Raw genomic sequence first — 17,332 nt, forward strand, 5'->3', positions numbered from 1 at the left:
CAGTTTTTACGAATCTTTTATGAGTCATTCATAAAAGTGCACCATTCATATCTTCAAGCATGCACATGCTGTGTGCAATCATATGCACAGTACATAGAACACCCCACACATTGTGACTTTAAAGTGTCTTCTAAACTTTTGGGTGGGCTTACCCGTAACCCCACTTGACTGACCTCCTTGGGTTCATGTGCAGAAAGAAGTTCCCCTTTTACAAGGCATTTGAAGGTATCTGTATACAAATTAGCATGGAATTGTCCAAGATCTAGAGATCACATTGGCAGAATGGACAAGTTAACGATCGGAGCCTCTTACTTGCCAGCACCAAAACTCCCTCAGTTCATGTACCGACTCCACGTAATAGGGTTGAGGGGGAATTAGACGTGTGATGCTCTATCAGGTGTGTGTGTCTTAATCGTGTCTTAAACCCGATAGACTAGTTGCAGGGGCCATCTTGGGGATGTAATTATCCCCTGCCCCTGTAGCGTGTATTCTTTAAATACTTGCTCAAAATAGGATCTATCAACTTAGCGCTTATTAATGATCCTGACTGATGATGAATATTAGTCAGAATGACTGTCCCTGCAGTTTACCATGTACTCTGTGGACATATTAAAGCACTGACTGGAAACCGTGCAATTTGTTCTTACCTAGTGATGTTTTCCTATGTTGATATTAATCCTACTTTGTTCAATGGAAGAGGTTCTGCGTCTGGTGCTCAGATCCACTTTGATTGTATCACCTGACGAGAAGAGGCTGGTCTTCCATATCAGCTTCATGTAATCAAATCAAAACTGCAATTTTTCCTATTTATGTCCTCTTTGCAGCAATCACTGCCTACCAAAAATGTCTTTCACAAATTTCCTTTTTTCAAATTCCTGCAGGTAATGATCTCCTTGAAGGTATTAAGAAAGTCTTTCCTCCTATTTAGTGACCATACCCTCCATTGGAGCTGAATATTTTTCTATCTTGTCTCTTCTTCCTCAGTTTATGCCAATACATAAAGCTTCCCTGCAACCTCTGTTTTGGAAGGCGTCTTTTCTAGACGCTATAACCACCATATGCATGATTAGAGAAATTCAGGCTTTACACAGCCTTTTACTGCAATATGTAGTGATTCGGATTCATCCCAAAGTCAAGACCCCTCATCTCCTGCAGAGAGCTTTCTCCAACCTTTCAGTGTGAGGCGGATTTGGAAATTGTATCTAGACAAAACTATGGACTTGAGAAAGTCTAAACCATTTTCTGTAAATCATGGTCCTTTACCAATAGGATTTGCCACTCTGAAACAACCCTTATGTAGATGGATAGTCTCAAGCGTAATCCTCTGATACCCGAAAGGTAACACAGTCTTACCTGGAAAACCAAAAGCCCATTTGAAAAGAGGTAAAGGGACTCCTGCTGTGTTACTAAGGAATATTCCAGTCTCCGAGATCTGCAAGGAAGCAACTTGGACGTCAGTAAGACCAATTTATCGACATTTCATTTAGGCACGCTATAGCCGCGAAGGTACAAATCATTCTTTCCTATTCTATACTGAACGACGTGTGGGTTATTTCACCCCAGAAATGCATAACGTTTCAGCAATGATGAAACAACACATTCATTCAGTTTGTTCTGGAACATGTGTTGGATTAAGTCATTTCTAACTGATTTATAATTATTTGGAACTGACTCACTGGATGAATTTAAATATCATTAAAAAATCACATTTTCTAATAAGAAAATTTCTTTGAAAATATTCAAATCGCCCCAGCCTCAAGCCTGTCTACATTGTTTCTTCATTTGGTAAAGCTTGACCTGGTTTTACATCATAGAGGCTCAGGAGTTGATCCATATCTGCGTCCTTCTTCCCAACCTAAACACCCAGATATATTAGGGTATCATAAAAAGTTACATATAAAAATAAACACATACAGAGAGGAAAAAGTATGTATAAATATATTTAGAACATACATTTTGTACTTGGCCCAACCATGCCATTTCAAAGCCTTAAACTAAAAATGAAAATCTGAGATTATAAATTGGAACACCAAAAATATATATATATAAATTAAATTAACTTTGTGTAAAACACTGTTTTTGTCTGAAGGTAATCCATATGCAAATAAATATACATGGTCTTGAAATTAACTACTGTGAGATTATCTCCTGATATAGGGGCCGATTCACAGAACTAATCTGAGATAAAATCCTAAACTTACTACTTTCGGTATTCACAGAAGGCATTTAGTAGTAGTAAAGTTAGGACTCCTAACTTTACTACTACTAAACTGAGACAAAATCCTAACTTTACGACTTTCGGTATTCACAAAAGGCATTTAGTAGTAGTAAAGTTAGGACGCCTAACTTTACTGCTACTAAACTGAGACAAAATCCTAACTTTACGACTTTCGGTATTCACAAAAGGCATTTAGTAGTAGTAAAGTTAGGAGTCCTAACTTTACTACTACTAAATGCCTTCTGTGAATACCAAAATTAGTAATTGTAGGATATTATCTCAGATTAGTCCTGTGAATTGGCCCCATAATTCCTAGCTAATGAATGGTCCAAAGGAAAGTATCTCACGCTGCTCTGAGCAGCACCAGTTGTCTTAATGTTTGATATATTGTGTAGATTTTACCAGTACACTCTGCACACTTTTCACACAAACTCACGTCCTGTGCAGCATCCCAATTGCTGCGTTGTCTCCTTTAGTCCTAGTTCCTTATTGTGCGCTGTTGTTGTGGTCTGTAAAGGGGTTTGACGCACCAGGGCCTTATGTGTGCCATATAGAACTGCTAAACAACACAAAAAATAAAGTAAATAAACATGACAGCATCAATGTCATTTAGGGACTGCCAGGGGTCGCAGCTGCGACCCCTGGCTTGCCCTTTGCTTCCCCTAGCATTGCCTTTGTGACCCCTGGCCTCAGAGGTAGCAAATTTAGTGCCAGGAACACAGGGGCAGCTGGGGCTCCACTCTCTTTATTTTCTGTCAACTTTTTATTACCCTAATAGTTGATAAATACAATATATTTTTAATTAATAGTGTAATAAAAATGGAGCACAATAAACTAGAATATGCCCTTCTATGGCAGATGAGGTAAGTAAAAAAAATGCTTTTAAATGTATATTGTGTGCATGCGTGCAGGTGAGAGTGTTTTTATGTGTGAGAGAGTGTATATGTGTGAATTTGTGTATGTGTGTTTGAGTAAAAGTGGAGGTCGAAGGGCGTGTGATGTCACTTCCGCTACGCTTGGCATTTTGGTGAATTGACGTCCATGCATGACAAGACAAGACATAACATTGCGGCCACCTTACTGTCCCTTGTTTTGGAGTCAGGTAAAATATACTCTCACCTAGTACGCACCTATTATTGCATAACCCATATTATTTAATAATCTCTCACCTGTCACTCGTACACTTATGTCAGTCTTTACCCCCGCAGGCTCCTTCGCTGTTCTCTCCATCATGATTGGCAGTGTGACGGAGTCCTTGGCGCCCAACGACAACTTTATGGTGCCTGGGAATGAGACGCTTGTTGATGTTGTCGCCAGGGACGTCACACGGGTGAAGGTCATGTGCGCCGTAACATTCCTCACTGCCATCTTTCAGGTATGAGTGTGTGTGTGTGTGGGGGACACTTCTTACATACTATTACTAAAGTGGGTTGAAAAATAGCTTTTGTAGAAAAGTGAAGCTAAACTGTGATTCTTTTTAAATCTCCATTTAACCTTACGTTAGGAAATCATCCATTGTTAAGGAAAACACAACTCCCCATTTTTCTACGACTTGTCAAATTTACAGTCGGTGGCATGGCTTAAATGTGGTTGGTAACATATAAGCCATGGTTGACCGTCGTTTGTCCATGGCCAATAAATGAGGCCATCAGGTTCTGAGCCCAGGGCTGGGCCTTCAGCGAAGCCATCTGCCCACCATCACCTATTCTAGAGCCAGGCAGTCAGAGCCTTTGACCCTGCACTGTAGAGGTGGCCCCGGGTGGGCTCAGAGCCAGTCTGTGGAAGTGGCCCCTGGTGGGCTCCTATCCAGTACCGTGGAAGTGGCCCCTGGTGGGCTCAGATCCAGCACCGTGGAAGTGGCCCCTGGTGGGCTCATATCCAGTACCGTGGAAGTGGCCCTTGGTGGGCTCAGATCCAGCCCCGTGGAAGTGGCCCCTGGTGGGCTCATATCCAGTACCGTGGAAGTGGCCCTTGGTGGGCTCAGATCCAGCCCCGTGGAAGGGGCACCTGGTGGGCTCATATCCAGTACCGTGGAAGTGGCCCTTGGTGGGCTCAGATCCAGCCCCGTGGAAGTGGCCCCTGGTGGGCTCAGATGCAGTACTGTGGAAGTGGCCCCTGGTGGGCTCAGATCCAGTACCGTGGAAGGGGCACCTGGTGGGCTCAGATCCAGTACCGTGGAAGTGGACCCTGGTGGGCTCCCATCCAGTACCGTGGAAGTGGCCCCTGGTGGGCTCAGATCCAGCACCGTGGAAGTGGCCCCTGGTGGGCTCATATCCAGTACCGTGGAAGTGGCCCTTGGTGGGCTCAGATCCAGCCCCGTGGAAGTGGCCCCTGGTGGGCTCAGATGCAGTACTGTGGAAGTGGCCCCTGGTGGGCTCAGAAGAGAACCAGTACCGTGGAAGTGGCCCCTGGTGAGCTCCGAGCCACTGCCTCCATAAACAACAGGACAGGGCCTTTGGCCTTCCATAATGCAGATGGATCTGCAAAGGGTGCAGATGGAAACAAGGCTGTATTGCACTGGAATGCAACAGATGTGTGACGGACCAATTATGCAGCTACTGTACATTCACTACTAGTTTCAAAGAAGGAGGATGCCTACGGCTTAAACACTACTTCTGAACATTCTGATTGAGAGGAAGGTCATTCCTGTCTAGAACTGGTGATGCACACTAGCAGCTAGCTTATGCATTCAGGTCTGACAGATGCAAAACGAAAAAGCAATGTGGGGTATGCAGTACGCTTGAGCCATGGCACCAACACACAGGCTGCATAAAGCATCTGCAGCGGACGGACAGTTCTTTGTGGCAATAATTTAACCATGATTGGCAAACTCAGTTGTTCAGGCTTTCATTTTGAGTTCTGAATAAAATATCACAAAAGCCTGCTGTAGTGACAAATATAGTGCTTTCTGTATGCAAAGCACCTATGAGATAAAGAGCTTAATGTGTGATGGCTCTGCCTACCTTTGAGATGTAAGATAGACCCTTATTCATTGCAGAGCAAGTACTCTATTGTTAGCGGAACCAAACAGTTAATAGCAGGACCTGAGATGTAAATACTCCTCCAGGTGGACCTAAGGCTGACCCTATGTATCATTTAAAGAACTGGCAACATTAGGTCTTTAGACAGCAGCTTTAGTTAGCAAGACCTAACAATGAACCCTGACAGCCATCTTAGGTCACACTGCTGCGGCCGTTTGCAGGGCCCTTCCCTGTGGTGACACGCTATTGAGCATGGCGCAGAACGTGCAAGCGCACCACACTGGGGAGCCATGAGCACGCGCACAGTGAAACAAATATTGGAGATGAGGCAGAGAACTACACAAAGCAGTGCATTGCATCGCTCGTGCCCCCTGTTGCACCATGGCACGGGGAAAATAATCACGAGACCCAACATCCACAGTGGGTACAAAAATATCTCTGCTCCATGCTGATGGCGATGAGCGTTGTGATATACATCCACGGCAATGCCAATGCATCACTTGTTTCCAGAAAGGGCGGAAGTAACAAGGAAAGCTTAGCTTTGTGTAAATTGACTATTTGTAAAACACCAGCAATGTAAAATGACAGAAGCTTCAAGGCGCATATACAAATAAGAAAACTAAAACACTCCTGCATCCCCTTCACTTCAGGGAAATCACTGGTATAAACTGTATTCAAAGGAGCTAAAAACATTTAAAAAAATCAGTGATCAATACTGCAGTGATCTATTGGGTGATGTAGTAGCAAACAGCTTACATTTCAGGTGTCTTCAAGAAAACCCAACAAAACAAGCCATAAGAAAGTGCGCAGGCTGTGCATAATAAATTGTAATATATACAATGACTTATACTTTAGACAAGGGGCATACATTAAACCTGAATACAGAATACTCTGTTCCAACAAAGCATAATACCGAGGCAAAACATTTTAGAGTGAAGGTAAAATGTCAGTTTTGTTTTGAATGTTGAAAGGGCAGAAATGTCTCTTAAATATTTTGGACAGACATTCCCTAAGTGTGCATCGCAACCTCGAGTTATTTGCCACATAGCTTGTCACTGTGGTACCTGGCCACCAGCATTTTTAGACCGACAGTAGAGCAAAGTTCAGGTCAGGGGCCTTACTCTGAACTAAATATGGTCAACCATCTCGCCTGCTGACTTCACACTGCTACTAGAATATAATTTCTAAACCAAACATTACCCACAGAGATTAGTTTTAAATCACCTGCAATCAGTACCATGGAGGAAAATGAACAATATCCTAAGTGAATAGCTCCCATTTGTCCGGCTCCAACTGGTCTGATGTACTGTCTCCAGTTGCCAGCCAGGGATGTGCAATGTGCAGACCAACTGGTTGCAGAATGGGAATGCAATTTACGATATGATTTATGTACTAATAGGCTACATCATATGTGTAAATTTGCAAACCGATCACAAAGCAACCTGACTAATGAATATTAATTAGGCTTGTAACAATGTATGACTTTCTGACAAGCTACATATACAGCGATGGCGGCCTGCAGAGAATAGCAAACACAATCTTTGTGTGCGTTCCCAAAGGTGAAACCTTTTTTTAAAGCACCCCCTCGTTCCTTAACCACTGTTGCATTTAAAAATATGTTTCCAACATGAGACCACTTCTGGTGAGGCAGGCCGTAGTCCTACGGACCACTGCCTGCTCCCCTGGAGGTCTCCGGGCACTATTCATAAAGCAGAACCTTCCACTTTATAAATCAGTCACCACCCAACTCAGGGGTCGGTAACCAATCAATGGTTTGTGATTGCAGCTAATCGATACATGCTATACGGAATCACAGTTAGGAGGAGCGGTGCCCCTTTCAAGCCCTTTCCTATTTGTGATTCGGTGTAGGTAATTAAACCCATTTTGCGAGTTAGAAAGGCTTATCCGACTCGCCAAATGGCGATAATACATACCTAAAAGCTATTTTGCTGTAGTAAAGCCTGTGACTTTATGAACCACAGGGCTTGCCATAGTAAAATGTGGTTTGTACATCTGACAATTAGCGGGGACAACAACAAATGCTTCTATCTGAGTTACCAAAGCAAAGCCAGCTGTCAAAGACCCTATCATGTGGTTACATAGGGCTCAGTCTCAAACACTTCCATTTTACATGTTTGGAGTTGACATCTTTTGAAACGATGACGTTTAACACACATTTGCTTGCGTTGCCTCATGTGATAAAGTACTCAGAAATGGTTTTGCTTGCAGGTACACTTCTTCGTAGGCACATTATCAGGCATTAGTACATTCTGTACAAGGACTTAGTACACATCGCAAAATGTCGTTGTTAGTTGTCCGTTCGGCGACAGCTCTGGATGGATGGAATCTACAATGACAACAGGACCAGGGCTCAGGCATGGAATGAATGGGTCCAGTTTATTATACAAACTGTGCCAAGCCTTCGTTTAGACAGAGGAGCATCGCGAGGGATTCTTTTAAGCTGCCCCATGCCTGAATTATGGCCCAGCTAAATTCTAACATCATTCTGAGAAGGACGGCGGCCTGTTACAAGGCTGGCTACCAGAGGGCCCACGCTTACAGGTAGATGGCGAGTTAGATCACTCTAAGGTATTTTGGCAGACCTGTACACCTTATTTTTAAGCTTATGTTATTGTTGTTGTGGCTTTATTCTGTGTACAGAGCCTCCCTCAACAGAAGAGTCTTGAGTCGTATCCTGAAAGGGAGGAGGGCAGGTTCCTTGCGCAGGTTCTCGGGTAGCCGATTCCATATTTGAGGGATCAATACAGAAAAGGCTCTGCCGCCTTTAGATGTAGTTTTGAACCGCGAAAGGCCAGTAGGCCTGCCTCGGACAACCGGAGTGTACGTCCCGACACATAGTTCCCTAGGCACTCCTTGATATATATTGTGGCCTGGCCGTGAATGGCTTTATGGGCGATGCAGAGACCTTTGAACCTTGCTGTCTGTTTAATGGGGAGCCAGTGCAGCTGCTGTAGTAGGGGGGTAGCATGCACCCGTCTTGGGAGCCTGAAGATCAGTCTAGCTGCATCGTTCATGGTCACTCATAGATTACTGATCAGTTTCTCGGGGAGACCAGTGTATAAGGCATTGCCGTAATCCATCCTTGACACAATCATTGCCAACACGACCATCTGTAGTGAGGCCAATGAGAGGAGAGAGGCTAGTTTCTGCAGTTGTCTGAGTAAGCGCACACAGGTTCTGACCACGGTGAAAACTTGGTTTGACATGGAGAGATTGGCATCAACTTTGATGCCTAAGCTTTTTACAACCGGAACTGGCGTTGGGGTGGTGCCAAACTCTTGTGGCCAGAATAGGCCATTCCAGGGGTTGTTTTTGGTGGTGATAGCGAGGACCTCGGTTTTATCGGGATTGATTTTCAGCGAATTGGCAGTCACCCAGTTGACCATGTATCTAAGTATGTTTTGCACACGTGCGTGGACCTGGGAAGAATTGTTGATCTGAAGGATTCATTGTGTGTCGTCCACATAGTTAAACACTTGGCAGTCCATGCGGACCAACACGTCCACAAGTGGCCGGAGGTAGATGTTGAAAAGGAGAGGGGACAGCTCTGAGTCTTGGAGGACACCACATGTAAGTGCGCCGATATTAGACACCCACTTGCCCAGTTGGACCTTTTGGGACCAACCTGACAGGAAGGACGCAATCCATTGGTGTGCCAGCCCATGGATACCCAAATCGAAGATCCAGGCCAGAAGTTGTACGTGATTGACCGTATCGAATGCCGCTGACAGGTCTAGTAGAACCAGGGCGCTCTTGCTTACTGTTGTCGGCCATGAATCTGAGTTTGTCCAGCACTGACAGCATCATCAGTCCTGTGCTATGGTGGGCCCTAAAGACGGCCTGTCATACCTGGAGTAGCTTTGGTTCCTCAATAAACAGCGAGAGTGTTTTGAGAACATGTTGTTCCACTACTTTCGCCAGGGAGGGGAGCTGGGAGATGGGCCTATAGTTCTTAAGGTTGGCTGCATCTGCCCTAGGTTTTTTCAATAGTGGGGTGACCCTGGCTTCCTTCAGGCTAGCGGACATATAACCTGTCTCCAGAGATCGGTTAAGTTGGTCAAGGATCTTCCTCTCTACTCCAGGTAGGACCATTCGGAATACCCTTGGTGGACAGGGGTCCGCTGGTGAGCCTGACTTGACACGGTTGCCTAAATGCACAATCTTACTGAGAAAGTAGGAACCGTACTACAACCCCGAGCCTACAGGGTCAAGGCAAACAGAGGGGGTGAACAGAATGCTGCACTGCTAAGGATCATGACAGCAGTCTTATTGTCATTCAGGCAAAGGCAGTCATCCTGCATCCACGGCTGGACCTCTCCCAATCACTTCTTCACCAATGGTGCAGTCTGTGGATACCCACTGGATATGAGCAGGACCCCGGTGCCATCAGCACTAAGATGAAACTGGGAACCACAACCAGGAGTCACAGGAGCTTGGGGAAACACCCATCACTCCCGTCTCAGTGCCACCGTGAGGGTGGAGCCCTGTCAGAAAAGTAAACAGCATATTTTTGCAGATATTCTTGTAGCATGTAGTATTAACATTTGTGAAAATATATTGAATCAAATAATTTGTCCTAAAATGAAAGAGCTGGGTGTCACCTGATTTAGCTTGTATCAGTAAAACCAAAATCATAGGCTACTTAAACCTGGAAGGCTACACCCTTCTCTGTCTGTTACAGTAGCTGAGGTTCTTGCTGTGCGGTACCCACTGCCAAAGCCCATAGAGCCACATACATTATCTCACTGCACCGTTGTTCTACAAGAGTGCCACTGTTTAACGATAGAAAGATTGCTGCCCCATGCTTACGGCACAAGCCACTGTGGCAAGAATTGACATCAATGGTACAGTGCACCAGGCGAATGCCAAACATGGCAGAAATATCACCGTTGGTGACAATTGAAACAAACACCAATGAAATCATTAGTTGTATCAAAAGCATTCCCATTTTCAACCTGTCTACCCACTTACTCTCTACTGAGGAGTCATCACTTCTCAGCAAAGGATTATCCGTTGTACCTACCACACACCCCAATTTCCTGACACTCCAGACAGAAGTTCTAAGATTCTTTAGCAAATTTGCCCCATGCCTTTTTTCTTGAGAACCCTATCTTTCCCTGTAGGGCTCACACACATTTCTGACCACCATCCACATTTAATCCACCATATACTTGCATCCCCCCGAAATACACACTTTTAAAAAACGGTGGGCAATGAGATCTCTAGCCTTGAAAGTAGACCTACTTTCATTCCTTACAACTTTCCTATTACAGAACAGAAAAAAACGCATTGACTAGTCTCAAACAAAATAACTCACTGGTCATTAAACCCGCATATAAAGGCGGAGGAGTTGTAATAAAAAAAACACAGACTTATATAAAGCAGAGATAGCGAGTCAACTATCTAATAACGATCATTACCTTAAACTTAACACAGACCCTAAAAAATTAATTATTTTTTTTATCTTTGACGTCATGGAAGAGGGTAGAGCGGAAGGCTTCTTATCCAAGAATGAGTTTACTTTTTTAACCAGAAATCACCTAGGACACCTGTTCTCTATACACTTCCCAAAGAATGTGACTGATCCACCGGGTTGTCCTATAGTCTCAGAATGTGGTTCCATTTTGGAACCCCTTGGGCAGTTTGTTGATTTTTTCATCAAAGATTTTGTACCGATAACACCATACTACATCAAAGATATGATGGATATGATTAATGACGTTGAACACTGCCCATTTAATCCCCATTTGAGTGTCTTATGCACCTTGGCCGTTCGGTCCTTATACACAAATATTCCCCAAAATTTAATCCCTCCGCTATCCAACACTTTCCCTACTGTTGCACTCATTGGAGTTGGAATAGTACATTTTACCCTTTCGCTATCCAACTCTTTCCCTACTGTTGCACTGACAGGATTGGGAAATTTAAGTTGAAATATTTGTAAATTGTTTAATGTTTTAATTTATAATAGACTTTCTGAAAATTATATTTTATGTTATTGGTATATATATATATATATAGTTGCTTAACTCTGCCTAATAAATAATTACTAGAAGTTCATTGATGTCCGTGGCTACTGTTATTTTTCGGAGAAAAACAGCTTTGGTTTAGGATTTTGAGGCTTACCCCCTTGCCGCGGACCGCCGTCGGAAGAGGAAAGGGAACGGCGTTTTTCGGTGTGTCACACCGGAACACAGGTCTGGATATATATATATATATGTATATATATATCAAACAAAAGGTTGCCCATGTGGAATGGCCGCACAAGTAGGAGTTTCCGCTCAGGACACCACAAGCAGCAAGATGACAGCAAGCCACAATCCTTTAAAAGCCATACGCGTTTTGAGCTATGGAAATGCTCTTGTTCACTGGCGAAAGACGAAAGAATCAGGTGAGTTTCAGAACAACTAATTTATTCAAATTGAAGTCCCGCCCCAGTGGGCGTCGTCACACAGGCATTCTGGTCATGGTAGTACCTGGGTATGGCCAAAGACTCCATAGTTAATTAAGCAAGTGCACTGCTGCCTCCATCGATAAAAATGTTCATCCCGGTTGGGCAAAGGTCTTGTCAGCTTCACTGGCCTCTTACCAATATATACTCGTGGCTCAGGCCCCCTACGTTCCCACTGGTGTCCAAATCTCGAACACCCAGGATCCGCTAATACCGCGGCGGGTCATTCCGCAACCGGACCTGCCGCATTTTCATCTAACAAAAGGTTTCCCGTGTGGAATGGCTGCACAAGTAGGAGTTTCCGCTCAGGACACCACAAGCAGCAAGATGACAGCAAGCCACAATCCTTTAAAAGCCATACGCGTTTTGAGCTATGGAAATGCTCTTGTTCACTGACGAAAGACAAAAGAAGCAGGTGAGTTTCAGAACAATTAATTTATTCAAAATCCTGCCAGTGACCAAGGGCGAAGGAACGCCCAAAACGCGTCTGGTTACGACATTGGTGCTTTGAGACGCTGGTTGTGATGCTGATGTGCTCCTCTGATTAAAAGAACTCCAAACTTACCGTGTGTGGTGATCTCATTTGGAGGCAACTCTTTTTCTTGTGTGTAGCGGCTGGCCCGGCCGCGAGAAAGCCCCACTGCTGGAGAGAGCGGGTCTGCAACGTCAACAATAAAGGACGCTGTAAGAACGGTAAGCCGATCGGAGGAGTATTATTGACACGGCTTGCAACACAGACTGCTCCAAGCATGCCCACTGGGGTTCGAACTTTAATTTGGGAGGAAGAGCGGAGCCCAATGGGGTTTATATTGACTTTGGCAAACCACAAGTACCAGGATACACCTGCGCATACTCCCACTTGGGCGGGAGATTCAATTTGCGCGTGATTTGCATTAACTGCTCTCTTCTCCTGCCAGTGACCAAGGGCGAAGGAACGCCCGAAACGCGTCATTGGTGCTTTGAGACGCTGGTTGTGATGCTGATGTGCTCCTCTGATTAAAAGGACTCCAAACTTACCGTGTGTGGTGATCTCATTTGGAGGCAACTCTTTTATATATATATGTGTGAAAATGTTTCTATAATTTTAAAATTATAAAAGAAATTAAAATAATAATTTAATTGTTTTGAAGTAAAGATACATATATATAATAATTTTTTGGGGTGTGTAACTCTTTCAATGAAGTTTAGTTGTTATAATTTGTTAAAATGTATATTAAATGTAATTTAATTTGCTAAAAATAATTTTGTTATTCAATATTTATTTTATTTTATATATATATATAAAAATGTATATATTGTACAACTATATTTTTACATCAATATGTTTTTGTCGATATTTTTGTTCTCACCTGTTTAAGTATAGGGAGTCGATATTTTTGCAGTCTATATTTTTTCATCGTTTTTTTACATCGATATTTTTGACATTGATTATTGTGTCAGTGAACCCATAAATTGCGATGTAAACTGTGTATTATTTTTACTTGTCACTTTTTCTTACATTTCTGAGTCTTATTGATCCTCTTCTCTGTTGTCTCATGTTTCCCACTCCAATTGAGTCTCTTTTTTTGTTATGTGATTTAATAAATACTGTTATTCTCTTATCTCACAAACTTGTGGCATAGAACTTATTTAACTTTTCTGCCTAATGATTACTGCATCTTTATACCAAGGGACCGCTTGTTCCTCGATAAACAATCCCTACCCATAGTCCCTGACATACCTTTGGGTTCCCTTGTCTTTGAAAACATGCATTGACAATGTTGCAATAATATATGGTGCTTGGTGCATAATGCATAGAGCCGCAAAAAGCAGTGTGGTTCACTGGCTTTCTGACATGCTTCTGGCAATGTAAAAGAAAAAAAAAAACTGCCCCATGTATTTAGGTCTCCCCTACACAGTGCATGTCCTGTGCTGCGAGACGTATTGTTTACAATTCAGTAGGCTTACAACCTGCCCACATCCTTCCATTAGTTGCGTTCATTGTCACTCTCAATGAACGCGCCCCCCGCCCTCCCTTCCCGCCACCGCCGCTTGTCCCCGCCCCTTTTTCTTCTGTAACCCTCCCCGCTCCCGCCTCCCAGCTGCCCCGCCCACCCGCGCACTTCGCCTTAAATGGCGACCGTGCGAACGCGCAGCGGTCACGCGCAGCGGGCGCGCCGAAGGCGCGCCAAAGGTAAGCCCGTCTGCGCCCGTCCGCGCCTGGACCGCGCCCAGTGCCAGGACCCCTGGCCCCCGTAGAGCCCGACCGACCCGCCTGACGTACTCAGCCGCCACCCTCACCGCTCTCAACACCGGCAGACACCCAGAATGCCACCAAGCCACTCCAAGACGCACCCACGGACCATTCAGCTGCCACGCCTGCAAGTTCTCCTGCATCCGGACCAGCCCCGCACCAGCACCCGCCAAGTCGAACTCCAGCAGCACCCACCTCAAGTGCATCCTCCTCAACACCCGCTCCGTCCACAGACACGCCATCGAACTCTGGAACCTCCTCGACACCACAGCCCCAGACGTTGCCTTCCTCACGGAGACCTGGATGAACGCCTCCTCAGCTCCCGACATCGCCATCGCCATCCCAGAGGGCTACAAGATCGTCCGGAGGGACCGAAACGCCAACCAGATGGGAGGAGGCATCGCCATCATCCACAGGAACACCATCCGCCTCACGACCAGCACCGACAACACCCTGACCAGCGCCGAACACCTGCATTTCCAGATCCACACCAACCCGAACACCACCCTCAGAGGCACCCTGATCTACCGACCCCCTGGACCACGCACGCAATTCAGCGACGACATCGCCGACTTCGTCAGCCCGCACGCCCTCCCCTCCGCTGACTACATCCTCCTGGGAGACCTCAACTTCCATCTGGAGAACAACAACGACCACAACACCAGCACCCTGCTCGACAACCTCGCCAACCTGGGACTCAAGCAACTGGTGTCCACCCCCACCCACCTCGCCGGACACACACTCGACGCCGTCTTCTCATCCAGCACAGACATCGACTTCAGCCACGCCACAGAGCTTCAATGGACGGACCACAGCTGCGTCCACTTCACCTTCAAGAGAACAACGACCCACCAACACCAGCAACACACCGCCCGCAGAAGCTGGAACAAGATCACAGCAGACCAGCTCGCCACCTCCCTGAGCCAACACCCTCCTGCCAGCTCAGCGAACCCCAGCCAGGCCGCCGATAACATCACGAAGTGGATCAGCAACTGCGCGGACGAACTCGCCCCGCTGAGGACCCCGCCTAGCAGACCCGGCAGCAAGAAGGCCCCATGGTTCACCGACGAACTCAAGAGCTCCAAGAAGAACTGCCGAGCCCTCGAGAAAGTCTGGAAAAGGGATCCGACACCGGACAACAGGACCTCCTACAAACTTGCCACCCGGAAACACCACCAGCTGATCCGCGCCGCCAAGAGAACAGCATTCAAGGACCGGTTGGGCAACAACGCACACAACAGCAAGGAACTCTTCAACATCGTGAAAGAGCTTTCCAACCCCAACGCGGGAAACAACGACATCACCCCTTCGCAAGACCTCTGCAACTCCCTGGCTTCATACTTCCACAACAAGATCGCGGACATACACAGCAGTTTCAACAACCAACCAACGCACACCACGACCGACCAGCCAGCCCCCCCCACCACCACCCTCCACGCCTGGACCCCGATCAGCACAGAAGACACCATCCGCACGATGAACTCCATCCACTCCGGATCACCAACCGACCCCTGCCCCCACCACATCTTCAACAAGGCCGACGCTGTCATCGCACCCCACCTGCGAGACATCATCAACACATCCTTCGACACCGCCATCTTCCCCGAGAGCTGGAAACACGCCGAACTCAGCGCTCTACTCAAGAAACCAACAGCGGACCCCACCGACCTCAAGAATTACCGCCCCATCTCGCTTCTCCCGTTTCCAGCCAAAGTCATCGAGAAGACCGTCAACAAGCAGATGGCCGCCTTCCTCGAGACGAACGGATCCCTCGACCCCTCACAGTCCGGCTTCCGAGCCAAACACAGCACCGAGACCGCCCTCATCGCCGCCACCGATGACATCCGAGCCCTGATGGACAATGGAGAAACAGCGGCCCTCATCCTCCTAGACCTCTCCGCGGCATTCGACACGGTCTGCCACCGCACCCTAATACGGCGCCTCAGCAACATCGGAATCCAGGACAAGGCGCTGGAATGGATCATCTCCTTCCTCGACGGAAGAACACAGCGAGTCCGCCTACCACCTTACAAGTCAGAGGCCTCCGAAGTCATCTGCGGCGTCCCCCAAGGATCATCCCTGAGCCCCACCCTCTTCAACGTCTACATGAGCCCCCTCGCGGCCATCGTACGCAAACACCACCTCAGCATCATCTCCTACGCCGACGACACCCAGCTGATCCTCTCCCTGACCAACAACCCCGCCGCCGCCAGAGCCAACCTACACGAAGGGATGAAAGAGGTAGCCGAATGGATGACGACCAGCCGCCTGAAACTGAACTCGGACAAGACGGAGGTCCTCATCCTGGGCTCCTCTCCCTCCGCCTGGGACGACTCCTGGTGGCCTCCCGCCCTGGGCACCGCACCCAAACCGACAGACCATGCACGTAACCTGGGCTTCATCCTGGACTCCTCCCTCTCCATGACCAGGCAAGTCAACAGCGTCTCCTCGGCGTGCTTCAACATCCTACGCATGCTACGGAAGATCTTCTGGTGGATCCCCACAGAGACCAGGAAGACCGTCACCCAGGCCCTCGTCACCAGCCGACTGGACTACGGCAACGCCCTCTACGCCGGGACCACCGCCAAGCTCCAGAAGAGACTCCAGCAGATCCAAAACGCCTCAGCCAGACTCATCCTCGACATCCCACGATCCAGCCACATCTCCGGACATCTGAGAGACCTTCACTGGCTCCCCATCAACAAGAGAATCACCTTCCGCCTCCTCACCCACGCACACAAAGCCCTACACGACCAAGGCCCGAGCTACCTCAACAACCGAGTCAACTTCTACGCTCCCAAACGCCACCTCCGATCAGCCAACCACGCCCTCGCCGCCGTCCCCCGCATCCGCAGAGCAACTACAGGAGGAAGGTCCTTCTCCTACCTGGCCGCCAAGACCTGGAACTCCCTCCCGTCCGACCTGCGCCTGACCCAAGACCACCTCTCCTTCAGGAAGAAGCTGAAGAACTGGCTGTTCGAGCAGTAGCGGCACCCCCCCCCCCCCCAGCGCCTTGAGACCCTACGGGTATGTAGCGCGCTTTACAAGTGTCACTGATTGATTGATTTACATACATTCAATTGCTTAGCTTCCGTAGGCTTCCCTTCTTTTCTTTTGTAAGTTCCTTCCTGGAGCATGGACCAAATCCATGTGTACATGTGTTCTTTCTCGTATTTGTTCTTCCTATCCTGTTTGCAACACACAATTTTTTTATTTTAGGTGAGTTTCAGTATTATTCACTGGACGTGTAATGAGCTTTCCTATATTTAACACTGTGTTACAGCTTCTTATTTATGTTGCTTTCACCTTATTTGCCATCTCTATTCACGCCTAGTTAACGCCCACATCAGTACTAATCTACGCTAATCTACTCTACACTACTCCCCTGTATGCTGCTCCACTCCACTCTACACCACTCCACTCTTTGC

At 46.8% G+C, this 17,332-nt stretch overlaps 1 protein-coding gene across 1 annotated transcript in view; it reads left to right on the top strand.

The window, feature by feature from the left end:
* Window positions 1–17,332, top strand: part of LOC146797360 (solute carrier family 26 member 6-like) — a 187,101-nt gene that overhangs the window by 40,791 nt on the left and 128,978 nt on the right. The window contains exon 4 of the mRNA XM_085624366.1: window positions 3,427–3,593. Coding sequence (XP_085480492.1) covers window positions 3,427–3,593 — 167 coding nt within the window. The remainder of the gene's footprint in view (window positions 1–3,426; window positions 3,594–17,332) is intronic.

Source organism: Triturus cristatus, chromosome 9 (assembly GCF_964204655.1).
Source record: "Triturus cristatus chromosome 9, aTriCri1.1, whole genome shotgun sequence".
Taxonomy (NCBI): Eukaryota; Metazoa; Chordata; class Amphibia; order Caudata; family Salamandridae; genus Triturus; species Triturus cristatus.